This window comes from Panthera pardus, unplaced genomic scaffold (assembly GCF_024362965.1).
Source record: "Panthera pardus isolate Hobbes unplaced genomic scaffold, ASM2436296v1 HiC_scaffold_15, whole genome shotgun sequence".
In the NCBI taxonomy this organism is placed as follows: domain Eukaryota; kingdom Metazoa; phylum Chordata; class Mammalia; order Carnivora; family Felidae; genus Panthera; species Panthera pardus.
Window position 1 is genome coordinate 61,608,280 of NW_026526710.1, and position 15,524 is coordinate 61,623,803.

At 43.5% G+C, this 15,524-nt stretch overlaps 1 protein-coding gene across 4 annotated transcripts in view; it reads right to left on the minus strand.

The window, feature by feature from the left end:
* Positions 1 to 1,453: 1,453 nt before the first annotated feature.
* The window catches only part of HDHD2 (haloacid dehalogenase like hydrolase domain containing 2), a 36,737-nt gene continuing 22,666 nt past the window's right edge, over positions 1,454 to 15,524 (minus strand). For all 4 annotated transcript variants that reach the window (XM_019464139.2, XM_019464137.2, XM_019464140.2 and 1 more), the window contains exons 5-7: positions 8,391 to 8,607; positions 6,080 to 6,143; positions 1,454 to 2,265 (exon numbers count right to left, since the gene is read on the minus strand). In XM_019464139.2, the coding sequence (XP_019319684.2) occupies positions 2,162 to 2,265; positions 6,080 to 6,143; positions 8,391 to 8,607 (385 nt within the window). In that variant the 3' untranslated portion in view covers positions 1,454 to 2,161. The remainder of the gene's footprint in view (positions 2,266 to 6,079; positions 6,144 to 8,390; positions 8,608 to 15,524) is intronic.

The window sequence follows — 15,524 nt, forward strand, 5'->3', positions numbered from 1 at the left end:
AGCTGGTTTGTACTGGTTCCGTAACCATCTGAGTGCCCGTGTTGCAGGAGATACAATAAAGAATGAGACCCAGTCCTGTCTGGTGGGCAGAAGGGACATGTGAGGACCAACATATAATCTAACAAGTGGTATGAGGGCAAGGAGGAGGGAATGCCTCATTCCACCTGCAGTCAGGCGGACATCAGAGAGGAGGGCCACTGGAGTCCGAACAAGGTCTTGTATGTTCTCCCTAGCTCCTCCACGAGGAAGTTTCCTCAGGGCAAAATCCTTGTCTTATACACGTGATTATTTCCTAGCACGGCACTTAGCACGTAGCACCCAGCAAACACTCGATGGTGCCTGGGTCAACGAATCACTCACCCAGGGACCCAGGTAACAGGCCGAGGTTGAATACAGCACATCCCCCAGGTACCGGGCAGCACACTCTACCTGCTGCTGAGCGGCTCTCTCTGTGCCTCTGCGCGTGTGGTTTAGACGGAATAGAATGTCTCTCTCTTTTTGAATCCTCAGGAAGACTTTCCCCATTGAACCAACTGTAGAGGTGAATTCTATCAACCCTTACCAGATTACCCGGTGTGGACAGTCCTGCTACACCTGCGTCATCGTCAGTGCCGAAACCACACAGCACTCAGCATCTGTCCGATTCTACTCGATACACCGGTCAGGCGTTTCACCCCCACAACAAGCCTAAGTGGTGGGTGCTGGCACTGTCTCCACTTCACAGACAAGTCTAGGTGACTTGCCCACGGACCCAGCTCGTTAACTGCTGGCTAGGCCCCCGAACCTCTGCTCCTGGCCATTCCACTCACGCCTCCGATCTGGGGCGGCAGGCCCAGCACATGTGCTTTGCACTCTAGGACGTTTAAGTACTAGGTCGGGGCATCTGCAGAAACAAGAACAGAGTGATCGCCAAACCACCGAAAGGAGAGGGAGCTGCCATTTATTTAGCTTTGCTCCCTCCCATCCAAGACCAAGCTGATCTCTAAACAAGCATCAAAGCCCGAAACTCATTAACATCAGTGTGTGCTTCAATAAGGTGAACACCACAATGATGTACAATTACATGCTAATAATTCAATGCCCAAGAGTCCTGTAAAACAATTGCAAAGGCCCAGGATTATCACAGTATGCAAATGCACTAGGAAAATCATTACCTACTTAGTCCCCTTCATTTTGGTGGGCTTAACATGAAAAGAATAATCCATGCTACAAGACGAGATTTCATTTTACAGCTGTAGTAACCAAGTACATAAAAGCTTGAATCTGTCCCAATAGCTTCTAAAAGATTTTTCCCATAGTGTCAGAGGCAAAAATAATGAAATCTTGCAAATGTACAGTTAATAGGACCCTGGTGGACACTAACTTCAAAAATGCATGGTCTATAAGACATTAAAGGCTTGATTTTAGTTTCTGCACTGTTCCTGTTAATAACAATGTCTAATTAAAACATCTGTAAAATACTGATAGTTTTAATTTTACATAAAATTTCCAAAACAACTGTTACACAGTATAATAGGTATCTGCAATGAATAGGTTATTAATGGAAATATTATTTTAAATTAAAATCAGGTTCTAAATTTAAATTAGTCATCTCTGGCTAATGAAGAGAAAAAGAAGTCACCCGTGCTGGGAATAATACAGGAGATAATCTAGTTTTCAACATCCGTTAAAGCAAATTCACTTGATCACTTGGGCTAAAGGACAATTTATTTTGCTTCTTCTGACTTGTACTCCACTTGGCACTTCTGATGGATTTCGCAGCTGAGCTCAATGTTAAAACTATAGCCCGACACACTATTTTATAATTTAAAAAATGCCATTCACTTTTATTCACAATCTGAACACTCCCCCCTCCCAATGTGCCAGTGAGGAGACAGCAGAGAACACGACTCCCTGCAGGAGAGTCCCCCTCCCAGCCCTGCCTAGCCTGATGAATATTTTAAAAGGAATGACATAAAATCTCAGCTTTCCCTTTCTCTGGGTCTCATCTTCTTTTACAAAATAAAACAAAAGGGATAAGCAAGGTTCAGTGGCTGGCTGCAATTCAATACCTTTCTTTCTAATTAATGCACAATAGAGGAGGGTTGGTCCATGTCTATCTATGCGGGCGTGGAGCTGGGGAGGGATTCATTCCAGAGTTGCTTCTGATTCACATAAAGGATCACAGTAGATGCCGCAGGATGTGGTCCACAGCATGAGGGAAGCTCTCACAAGTTAAGTAAGGAGGTGGATTAATTTTTTCTTCATCTGCTGCTCGATATTTTCCTGAAATGAAAGTAAAGCCAGTGAGCAAAGGCTACTGTTAGGAGGCCATGTTAATCACATCCCATGAGCATCTGGGCGGCCACGGACCACCCTGGCAAGTACTAGAGAATCGGGCTCCACATCTCCCAAAGCATCTCCTACTGAAACGTCAGACGCAATGAGGCGATTCAAAGAAATATCACATCCAACATTTTCCCAGGACTCTGGTCTTTCACAATGGACACTCAAAGGGCCTGGGTCACCTGGCGGCTGAGGTTTCCTTCAGATCTCCACAGCTGGTAAAATCATTTTCTTCCCCACTAGCCCTAAAGAAAGGGATGATGGTGGAATCAATGCTTTTCACTGGAAGCCAGGACACCACAGAGCAGAGGCCCTGTCAGCTCCTGAGGATAACTGGAAATGGCCTGTGCTCCTGCCACACAGGGACCCTGTGAGCCTGACAAATGAATGCCCAGGGGTGGGGATGGAAAGTGACAGATATGCACAGGCCTGGGCCAGGCCGGATGGTCTGCCCAGCAGGGCACCGCGGGGCAGGTACACTGCCTGTGACTCCCCGTCCCTCCGGCTCTGGAATGCAGGACACACAACTGAACAGCCTTACAAGGAGAGGAACCTTCCACACAGCGGTCACAGAACTTTTATAAATGTCAACCAGATGATGCACGGTCCCTCTTTAAACATCCTTAATGGGTCCCAAATGCCCTTCAGGAAGAACCCAAATCCCTACTGCTGCCCACCAGGCCCTTTGTCATATGGCCCCGGCATCCCTCTGACCTTAGCATGTGCTGCTTTCACAAGACTGCAGTCCTAGACTGGACCTGGCTGTCTGAGGACCCTCACACCTGCCGTCCCCTCTGCCTGGAACACTCTTCTCACCTGGCTGTCTCCCTGATGCTTCAGGTTGAACACCATATTCCCATCCCAGTTAGACCTCCTCCTTGTTGTTCTCTCTCCGCACCCTGTTCCTTGCCTCCACAATATTTACAAGTTGAATTATACATTTATCTGTTTAATGTCTGTATCACTCCTAAGACGGAGTTCTCTGACAGCAGGGGCCATGTGTGTTACATTCCCCAGTGAGTTCATTCCCAGCACTGAGCACAGCAACCAGCACGTGGTGAGCATGCCACATTTTTTTTTCCTTAAAAATAAGAAGGAAGGAAGGAAGGAAATGCAGAACACTGCTTCAGCTGAGGCCCTGGAGACAAGGCCAAGTGTCCTGTAGCCACACTGGCTGCCTTGTTGCCTCCACACGTCCCCCTTCTCTTTGTTCTCTCATCCCTTTTTCTGTGATCTCTGCCATTCATCCTTCGGCACCTTCCGGGCAATTTTCCATAAATCCAGCTCCCCTAACAACAGACCCACCGTTTTCTACAATTCCTGCCATTTTCTACAACTACCTCTTCAAGAGGATTTGCCCAGCAAACACAAAGCCGAAAGATCCCTTGTTCCGCACCTCTGCACGGTGAAGACGCTTCCTGCCTTGTCTTACTGTGAATTCTTACAGAACAGAGGCAGCATCAAATGTAGAGGTAATGAAGATCTACCTCACTCACCTTAGTGTCCTCAAGGCACCTGTTCACAGCATGGGCCACACAGAAAATTCTGCTGCTAGTTTTTTCTCAAGCTTAAGTTCCATGAAGTATAAACTCTTGCCATGTTTCTACTTGGTCTCATCCATGAGTCAATGACCGACTACTGCTCATACCACCTACTTCCTGGATCCAGAGGCTAAGGGCAAATATGTGAAAGTCAAGTTTCTCAACCATGGAGATAAGCGCTTGCAGAATGCTTCTGCGGTCTGGCCCTGCAAGTGGGGTGTCTACAAAGTACAAATGGACACAGTGGCTTACACAGGTGTGAGAGTTCCAGCACCTCAAGTTGTGTCTGGCGTACAACACGTGCTCAATAATGTGGGCCGAGGGCGTGAAGCTGGCCATGTCACTCGAGCCTGCCACATTCACTGTGGCACTTGGTGCTCTCCTGGGTGGATAAATGACGAATGGAGGGAGAATACAGGAAGCCGTTTTGATGATGTTAGATAAAGACTGGCCCTGTCCTTTCTAGGTGATTGTTTTACATGCTAAACAAATCAATTTTGTGTAAGACCAGCCACAGACCTTTACTAACAAACCGCTGGGCAAACGTATCCTGAGTGTCTACCGTGTGCTACTCACTGAGAAACAAAACTGCTCAAGACTATCCACAAGAAGCCCTTCTAATCGAAGAGGTTAAAATCTTTATGATAATTTTCAACACCGGGAGGCCTACTGGTTGTTCACATGCATGGAGTTCAAGTTTATCAAGGGAGCCAGCTGTTTTGTCTGCTTTTACAACAGTGGGCTCACCTGGGATTTTTTCTGGCCAGAGATGAACAGCGCAGACGGGCCCGTTTCCCTGCACTGGACATAGCTGCTTTACTGGTTACACATTTTCAATCTGATTATGTCACGCTGCTGGCTTCTCTAAGCTAATTGGGTGCCTCTGTGATAGGCTGATCACAACCAACTGGCAGTCAGAAAAGAAGGGACAAGCTGCAGAGGCCAGCCAGGGGAAGGGGGAGCAGGGACTACGAGACACTGGTGTGGGACGGTTTTGACACTTCGTGTAAATCCTTAATTACGTGACCTAAAGAAAGAAAATGCTCACGGGACTAATACACAAGAGTAAAAATAGTTACCTGAAGATTTCCTCAGTGACCAGAAAATAAAACAGTGAATGGCAGGAATTTGGAAATTAAGATGTAGGGAGGGATCACAAGAGTGAGGACTCTTCTGGACTTGACCTTGATACCTCCTCTGTTTTGCTTACATCAAAGGGCAGTAATGTTCCCGGGACAGTGCTGATCATTTTGACTGAGAGATGTGAATTCTGGAGTGACCGGTGTCACCCTCTGCCAGGCTCCAATGCCTCCCTCCGGAGCCCTGGCACAGCCTGTGCTCTTTGTTCACGCGGGGCCCTGCCAAATGCTTCTTGTTCCTTGGGTGCTGCAGCTAGGTTTTCTTGCTTCTGTTTTTAAATTTAAAATAGCTTTCCTGTAGCCACATTTCCTTGAATAAATGTCAGTCAGGAGGAAATGTACTTTTTCAAAAAAAATTTCTGAGTTGCAGCTCTTTTGTTAAATATGACACCCGGCAGATGCACCTGCATGGCTGGTCAGGGCAGGCTGAGGCCAGGACCCAGGACACCGAGCGGGACCACTGTAGTCATAATTCTGTGTCAGCCGAGTCCTCCCCGTTAAGGTCTGCTTTTCCTTAAATTTACTTTGAGGGACCACAAACAGTATTTCTAATTTTGGTACAGGAAAAATAGTTCCTAAGACGGTAAGTTAAAGATAAAAACTTTTTGTGTAATTTTTAAAAAATGCAAACATTAACACAAAGTATCAGATCCCTCAGCTCACCTGTTCCTCAGGAAACCAACTTTATCATCTTCTAGCTGACACCAATAAAAAAAAAATTTTAAAAAGATACTTTCATAGAGCATCACCATCAGTGGTCTCTGGTCCGTTCCAATGTGGTGATTTGTATATCCAGAAAATCATATAAATGCTACCTGTCACCCAGCACGATAGTTACCTCTGGGTAAGTTGCAAAATGACCTCTCAACTCTCTCTGATCTTCTTAATTTTGTGCAGCATGGGCCCTCCCACACTGTCTTTTTCCCCTGAGACCCAGAGTCCATTTTATTTTTGCTTTGTGACAGAAAGACAATTACAGTGCCCCGTGGGCTTTCTCATTTCTGCAAAGACTGTTCTTTAAGCAAGTGTATTTTACCATCTGTTTTAGAGAAGGCTTATGTAGAGGATACATACCAGTTTTTACTAAGATACCCAGCATGCCGACATTCTGAGCCCCACCAACGTCATCCCTGCAATCCTAGAAAAGCATAAAGAAAGCATTTAGTTCACTGTCTTCAGTGAGCTCGACAACAAAACCCTACCAATTGGCTGATGGATTAGGCTGGGATGGCCAACCGTGAGCATTTTTTTCCTTAAAATACAAGAGAGGAAAAGGGGGAAATCCACATGGAACCAAGGGAAGTGTTACAGAGGTGGAAAATGTACAACAGAATACAGCAGTAATTCTAGGGACCAAACACAAACAGCACATCTATAGTTCATATTTTCTTTTCTTTTTTAAGTTTATCTTTTTTGAGAGTGAGTAAGCATGAGCGGGAAAGGGGGAGAGAGAGAGGCAGAGAGAGAATCCCAAGCAAGCTCCACGCTGTCAGCCCAAAGCCTGACGTGGGGCTCGATCCCATGAGCTGTGAGATGATGACCTGACCTAAAATCAAGAGTCAGATGTTTAACCACCTGAGCCACACAGGCACCCCACAAGTTCATGTTTTCCACATGGACATCTGTCTCCTCTTAAAACAGATCATAGGAGAAAACATTCTATCCATTTGGCAGCTTTGAAGGTAAATGATCCACCTGCAGATAGTGAATGGACTAGGCTCAGAAGTCAGCTTTTCTGCTGCCCATGTAGCACACTATGCTTACTTTCCAGCTGGCCCTCCCTCACAGGTGGATTCAAGCCAAACCAGAATACTGAGATTCTCGGTTATCTCCACCCTTGGGGCTAACAGATCAGTTAGAAAAGGGAGCTTTCTTTGCAATTCTTACCCAAGGTAGAGAGGAATATGCTTGGTTGACTGAGGATAAACGTCAGGAAATAAAAATCCAAGGGCTGGAAGATATATCAAGAAAATCAATCTTGCCATCTCATGTCTTTATGGGACTTTTTACAGACAGGATTCATTCAAGACCATGCCTGAAGAAAAGTTTTTTTCTCAAAAATCATTAATATTCAACAACAGACCTTGGAAACGAGTTCTAGAATGTCAAAATCTCTACTCAAGGTCTAATTTAAAACCTTCCGTTGCATCTAAACTTGCCATAGTGAAGCGGCAGAGAGAGGGGAGAGGAAGAGAAAGATGAAGGGAGGTGGGGAAAGTGGACAAGGAAAGGGAGGGAAACCCACCGCCTCTCAGGTAACAACAACCTGCACGCCGCTGAACAACGGCCATCACATGCCCTTGCCATCTCCCATCCTGTCCCAATACCGGAAACTCCTGGGATAGAGAATTCTGACATCACCACGTCTTCAGACACACATGTGCCTAGGAAAGTCGGCTACTGCTTTGCCAAGGGGGAAAGATGGGGCTGAAAAGATGGTTTCTCAAAGCTACATCGACTTTAACGACCACCCTATTCAGGTTCAGGTGAGTGAATAGGGAAGTGGAAGAGGAAATGAGGCCCACGATACACCTGCACCATCACAAGTCAAGAAAGCAAGGGATCTATGGTTTATTTTGGAGGGAGTCCAGAGCCTGCAGTTTACCTCCAGCTGGGCCACTAATTAGCTGTGGGAATTTAAGCTTGAAGCTTCACCTCTGGGCTTCAGCGTTCCAGTCTATCAAATGAGGGGATTTGGAACAGACAACCTCGATGGTCCCTTCTAGCCCCTAAAGCGTTTATTTAAAATTGAAATCTAATCCTTGCCACCGACTTGCCACAAGCCAATGTGCTTTCTGGCTCTTTCCTCCTCATAGCACACATAGAAAATAATGTTTTCCCAGGACACTGGGGAAAACTGACAAGGTGCTCTCCGGCCGGAGGTCACTGGCTAGAGCCTACGATCATCCAGGGTCAGCTCTACCACTCAGAGGGCTGAGGTAATCAATATCTGTAGCTATTTGTGGCACGCTGATTGGGAAGTTCGTCCATAAAGCATATACTAGGAAAAAAAAAATCAATAATGGTAGAATTCTTTAGGTATACGTTGTTCTCTGCGTAAGTAATACTCAAAAAAACTGAAATTTGTGTAGAGGTTTTCTTCAAAAAGACATACAAAGCATTTAATTGACTTGCATTAAATGGTCTTTTGGATCGCACACATCTCACCACACTGTGAACAATGTCAGAAATAATCAAAATTTCAGTTCTTTAGAAGAGCATCACTATGCATCTACGGACAAGCCTGTTTATAGGTAGGTACCACTTACTACCAGCTGGTATCAGCAGTAACAGAGTCTGTGTGGCTTTCAAAGCAGTGCTTTGGAGTTGGGTCTTCCCAGCATGATGGGTGAGCTCAGGGCATTTCCTGGCCTTTGCTACTTACGTCTCCTATCATCACGGCCTCCTCAGGTTCACAGCCAGTGCCCCGCAATGCTTCCAAAAAGAACGTTTTCTCTGGTTTTCCCACTACTGTGGCTTTGGTGTCTGTGGCATACTCTAAAGCCATCACGAACGGTCCAGGCCCCAGGGCCAGGCCATCTTTCCTCTTGTAATACCTGGCCTTGTGGATTGCGATCAGAGGTGCCCCGTCCAGGAGTAACCTGGGGAGACAGAGAAAATGGAAATTGGCTAAAAGCAAGGCTTTTATGACTGGAAAAGAATGTCAGACTCACAAAGTGGTTTTATTCACACTCACAGAAACAAATAGTTTCTTATTAACTTTTAATGACTTGCTGTCTTCTAATGAATTCGCTGAGAACTGCTGGGAATTACACTCAGATACGCACAAGAAAGGTGATAGATTATTAAATTTGGGATTGCTTCAACCTTTTACCTTTAGTGGTTTCAGACACTTTACCCAAATCACCAGGGAGAGAATGAAGAGAAGTAAAGCTAAATAAGACACTCGAGGGAAGAAGCTTAACTTAATGAGACAAGTTGTTTCAACCTTCCCTAACGGTAAGTGGGAGGCTCTTGAGCCTTTTACAATCTGACACAACTGTTGCCGCGCTGACACATTCTGGAAGTATCTGGATTTCTCTTTACTCCAGAATGTAAGTTTCCTTCTAATAAAGAAATTTAGAAGAGCACTTTACAAGGACTTTCTGCTTGTACCTTTACCTCTTCGTTGTACCTCTGACTGCTTGGGACATTACTTTGCAAATGAGGCCATGAACACTTTGCAAATGTGTTCCCTGAAGAACACACCAAGTGCCGAGTCCCTTCCTTTGTCCTGATTTAGGACAAATGCTCTCAGGCCAACGAAAAGGGCAGAAAGAGTTTTCCCAGTCTTTTGAGAACCAAACTCTACATAGAGCTAAGGAGCCTCATTAGTGACTCAGGCAAAACATAATCCAAGAAACCGCACCAGCTTCTTCGTACTTCCCTCCCAACCCCCTTCCCCAGACACCCGTCACCGTCCCGACAGTGCAGCCTGCAGTCAGGGACACAGCAGAGACTGTCACGCACACAGTCTCATCTAATGGGATGCGGGGCAAGATCTATTTCTTCAACTGCTTTTAACCAATGTAATAAATGATCTCACTGGCTTAATTTACTTTAAGCCATCTCCTTAGTTAAAATATTTAGTATGTCCATCGAGGAGGAATTCATCACGTCTTACCCTTCACAATTATGAGTAATTAAGCGCTCAACTATGAAACTGCTAAATTATTCTTGTCAGTGGGCACAGAAATGCCTTCCTGTGGGAGATGCAGAATTCAGACATTTATGATTAAATATTTTATTAAGTAAAACCAATACTGGACTATTACAGGGCTTTACTGTTAGTTACTATGAATTGTTCACAGCATAGGATAGATCCTCCAAATGTATTCGCTAAGTATTAATACAAATTTACTTCTTAAAGCTGATCTTGAAATCCAATGGTTAGGAAACCTGATAAAGCCACTATGTTGGCCTTAAAGAAACACTGCTGATAGTGAGATAATAACGGGTAATTTATCTATCCCCTCCTCTTGTCATCCTACCCCCAATCCCATTTATTTGCTACTCTACCACGGAACTGGAATTCTTTATGCAACAGACCTCAAAATTGCTTTCCACTGATATAGCTAAACTAAAAACTCATTTGATTTAGCTTTGTTAATATTTTATTATATATTAACTGGGGATAAGACTTATCAGCTTGATTGATGTGTGTACTTAATTCCCAGGCAGTACTTTAGTGCCTTCCCTGGAAGGGCTGAAACTGTGGGTTCGTCCACATCTCTCTAAATGGGAACTGGTTCTTCACCAGGCTGGAGAAGACAGGCATCTCGCAAGGAAGTGGTGCCTGCTTCTAGCGTCCTTCTCTGCACAACATGAGCTTTACTGAATCTCTGAAGAGCCCAGGTATATTCAGGATGGCCTGAAAGGTAAATGTTTTCTAGGACACAGATGAAAAGATATTTATAGTTAAACATTAAAAAAATATCAAAAATAGACACCCCAATACTTGTACACTTTCTAGACAGGGGAACAAATGGTTGGTTGCTTTTGTAACCACCAGGAATGCATCAGCAATAAATCTGAGAATTTTCTGTCTATATCTAACTGTAAAATTATTGAGGTTCAAGAAAAAAGGGAAAAAAGGCACAAGGAAGGCCGGATTTAAAAATCTCTGGCTGGGTCAGAGTGGCTAAAATGAACAACTCAGGAGATATAGATGCTGGAGAGGATGTGGAGAAACGGGAACCCTCTTGCACTGTTGATGAGAATGCAAACTGGTGTAGCCGCTCTGGAAGACAGTGTGGAGGTTCTTCAAAAAATTAAAAATAGATCTACGCTGTAACCCAGCAATAGCACTGCTGGGAATTTACCCAAGGGAAACAGGAGTGGTGATGCACAGGGGCACTTGTACCCCAATGTTTATAGCAGCACTTTTAACCATAGCCAAATTATGGAAAGAGCCTAATGTCCATCAACTGATGAATGGATAAAGAAATTGTGGTTTATATACACAATGGAATACTACTTGGCAATGAGAAAGAATGAAATCTGGCCATTTGTAGCAACATGGATGGAACTGGAGGGTATTATGCTAAGTGAAATGAGTCAGGCAGAGAAAGGCAGATACCGTATGTTTTCACTCATATGTGGATCCTGAGAAACTTAACAGAAATCCACCGGGGAGGAGAAAGGGGGAAAAAAAGTTAGAGAGAGGGAAGGAGGCAAACCATAAGAGACACTTAAATACTGAAAACAAACTGAGGGTTGATGGGGGGTGGGGGAGAGGGGAAAGTGGGTGATGGGCATTGAGGAGGGCACCTGTTGGGATGAGCACTGGGTGTTATATGGAAACCAATTTGACAATAAATTATATTTAATATAAAAAAATAAAAATCTCTGGCTGTTGGGGCACCTGGGTGGCTCAGTCAGTTAAGTGTCCAACTTTGGCTCAGGTCATGATCTCACGGTTCATGGGTTCAAGCCCCGCGTCGGGCTCTGTCCTGACAGCTCAGAGCCTGGAGCCCGCTTCAGATTCTATGTCTCCTTCTCCCTCTCTGCCCCTCCCCTGCTCATGTTCTGTCTCTCCATCTCTCTCTCTGAAATAAATAAACATTAAAAAAAAAAAATCTCTGGCTGTAGGGGCGCCTGAGTGGCTCAGTCGGTTAAGCATCCTACTCCTGATTTCAGCTCAGGTCATGGTCTTGAGGTTCATGCGTTCGAGCCCCGCACCGGGGTCTGCACTACATTGCGGAGCCTGCTTGGGATTCATTCTCTCCCTCTCTCTCTCCTCACCCCCTGCCACTCCCCCACCTACATGTGCTCTCTCACACCCTCTCTTTCTCTCTCTCAAAATAAATAAACTTAAAGAAAAAAAAAAGGAAAGATGGGATCATATCCCTTCCACATGCAGAATCCCTCAACAACTCTCACTTCAAACAGTATAAAGCCCAAAGTCCTCACTACAGCCTAAGTCCCTGCCTTGTCTGACCCCCCGTCTACATCTCCAGTCTTAAGTCACCTTCCCTATCCATGGTTGTGTACCAGACACAATCATCTTTTCTCACTTAAAAGAAAATGTCACTCTGTTGTGTTTCAACCCATATACCCAGTGTTCCCTCCTCCTGAAACAGTTCCCCATACTTTCACAAAGCTATCTTCTGCTCACTCGTCAGGTCTCAGCTTCAACGTCCACACATCAAGGAAACATTTCCAACCTCCATATGTAAAGTGGACTTCCTCCTTGCCTCCAATCTCTTCCCTCATCACCCTTTGTCCCCTGTATCACTTCCCGTATAAACTATAGTTTATAGTCCTTACTCAACTGTGACTAGTCTGTCTTCCTCACTAGAATATAATTTCCACCATGCCCATCAGTTTTGCTCATCATGGTATCTCTTACTTCCAAGACGCAAACAAAAAAAAGCTCCGGCACCTCTCACTAAATGGCTACTGAATAAATTCATGGATGAAGCCCTGTACGTCTGAGTGTCTTGATTTAATATGCAGAATAATGCCCACCATCTTGGGGAACAGAGATGATATATGCAAACCTTTTCAGAGTATCTGTCTGACAGTAATGGCAATTATTTTTCTTCATAAATACAGGAAGTGTGGTATCTATGCTATTTACAATAGGTAACAGCAAATCACGTCATGTTTGTGGGCCTCAGTTTCTTTTCAAATGAAGAGGCTGAAGTAGATCGGGGGGCTTTTCAATCTTGGCACTACTGACCTCTTGGACTGGAAAATGCTGTTGTCAGGCTGTCGGATACCCTGTAGGACATTTAGTGGCATCCCTGGCCTCTGCCCGCTAGGTACCAGCAGCACTGCTCATCCCCAGTTGTGACAACCAAGAATGTCTCCAAACATTGCCAAATGTCCTCTGGGAAGCAAAAATGTCTCTGGTTGAGACCCACTGGATTAGACGATCACCAAAGTACTGACACTCCCGACTGACCCGAGAAACACCAACTACCAAAAGCTCAAATTAAAACAATAGTAAATCGTGAAATATATCAAAGGAAAAGCTCATTAACAATTAACGGAAACCTTCAGAATATCTCCAATGTCATACTGCCACAGTAACTGTCTCATTAATAGCAGGTTACCTACCATCACCACTTCTGTTTAGTACCGCAGTTGGGGTCCCAGACGGAATAAAGCAAAAAAAAAAAAAAAAAAAAGAAATAAAAACATAAAGATTGGTAGGGGAGAAGGAATACTCTCATTATCTGCAGGTGCCACAATTGACTATGTAGAAAATCCAATCCAAAAGACTCTCCAAATAACTTATTTTCTTAGTAAGTAAATATAAGATCAGTAAATGCAAGGCTAACATACAAAAAGTCAATTATACCTCTGTATATTAGCAACACCACTTAAAAATGAAATTTAATAAAATGCCATTTATAACACCCTCAAAAAACAAGAAATAAAAGGATTAATTTAACAAAACATCTAAGGCCCATACTGTAAAAACACTGCTGAAAAAGCACAAAAATAAAACCTAAGTGGAGATACATTCCATTGTCATAGACTGTAAGAGACATCATTGTTCAGATACCATTGTAAATGCTACCCCAATTCATAGATTAAATAGAATCCAATCACACTCCCAGTAGGCTTTTTTTGTGTGTGGAAACTGACAAGCTAATTCCAAACTTTATATGGAAATTCAAAAGATGTAGAATGGCCAAGACAATTTTAAAAAATGTTAAAGTTGGAGAATGAACACTACTGGATATTAAGACTGATTAGAAAGCCAGAGCATTGAGACAGTATGGAACAACACAAGTGTAGATAAAGAATCTAGAAACAGAGCCGTACATCTATAGTCACCGAATTTATGTCAAAAGCACCAAAAGCACCACTGCAATTCTAGAATAGAAAGAATGGGTCTTTGCAATAAATGTTGCTGAAACAACTGGATATCCATATGGAGAAAAGTGAACTTTTACCTCACATAATTCACAAAAATTAATTAAAATAGACCCCAGATGTATTCGTTAAAGGTAGAATAACAAAGCTGGTAGAAAAAACCTCAGGAAAATATCTTCATGACTGTGGGGTAGGCAAAGATTTCTTCAGCAGAATAGAAGAAAATATTGACAAATGGGACTCCATCAAAATTAAGAACTTCATGTCCTCATGTGATTAGACTTCTCATACTACTAACAGAGGCAAACCACGACAGGGATAAGACAGCTGCAGTACATATGTCCAACCAAAGACCTGTATAAAGAGCTCCTATAAATCAGTAAGAAAAATACAATCCAGTCAGAAAAGGCCAAAGATTTGAACGGCACATCACAAAAGCTATCCAATGGCCAATAAGTACGTGAAAACGACATTACTCATATGGGAAATACAAACTGAAACTCAGTAAGATACCACCACCCACACCAAACAGAACAGCTACAATTACATAGACTAGCAAGACACTGATGAGAATGGGGAGCAAGCAGAGCTCCTGTTGATAGCTAGTGGGAACATATGACCCGGTACAATCACTGTGGAAAGCTGTTCGGCAATATTTACTAAATCTAAACAAGTGCTTATCCTATTACCCAGCAATTTCCTTCCTAGATAACAGACCCAAGAGAAATGAGCACATATGCCGCCCAAAAGACATGTAGAAGAATGTGCGTAGCAGCTTTATTCATAACAGCCAAAACTGGAAACAATCTACATGCCATTAATGGTAAAATAAATAAACAAATTGTGGCATATCCATACAATGGACAACTGTACAACATAACAATAAAAAAAAAAAAGAAGAAAACAAAACTAAGTACTGTTACATGCAACAACCTGGGTGATCTCACAAACACACAAACATGCTACAATTAGATGATTTCATTCATATGAGGATCAAGAACTGGTAATACTGACAGAAATCATGGTGGTTACCTTACGGAAGAGGTAGTGTTGACTGGGCTAGGGAGCCTTCTAGGGCGCTCTAAATGTTCTGGCTCTTGATCAGAGTGGAGGTTACACAGTTTGGTCTACGTGTAAAATTTTATTGAGGGGCACCTGGGTGGCTCAGTCGGTTGAGCATCTGACTTCTGCTCAGGTCACGATCTCGCAGTTTGTGAGTTTGAGCCCCGCGACGGGCTCTGTGCCGACAGCTTAGAGGCTGGAGCCCGCTTCGGATTCTGTGTCCCCCTCTCTCTCTGCCCCTCCCCCACTCATCCTCTGTCTCTCTCTGTCTCAGAAATAAATAAACATTAAGAAAAATTTTTTTTAATTTTATTGAGTTGTATACTGACAATCTGTGCACCTTACTGTGCCTGTTATACATCCAATTTAAAAAATCAGTAATATATTCATGTGATTTACTCACCTGAAGCTTTTATTTGGAGCAGCAAGAGCTGCCCTGACCATAAAAGAATCTCCCCAGTTGATTAAAAAAGAAGAGTAGTTAGTGACTCATATTCAACTCAGTTCTGTATTCTGATTTTCAAACTGGCATATAAAGTCCTCTTGCATATATATATATATATATATATATATATATGTATGTGTGTGTGTGTGTGTGTGTATATATATATATATATATAATGGAATG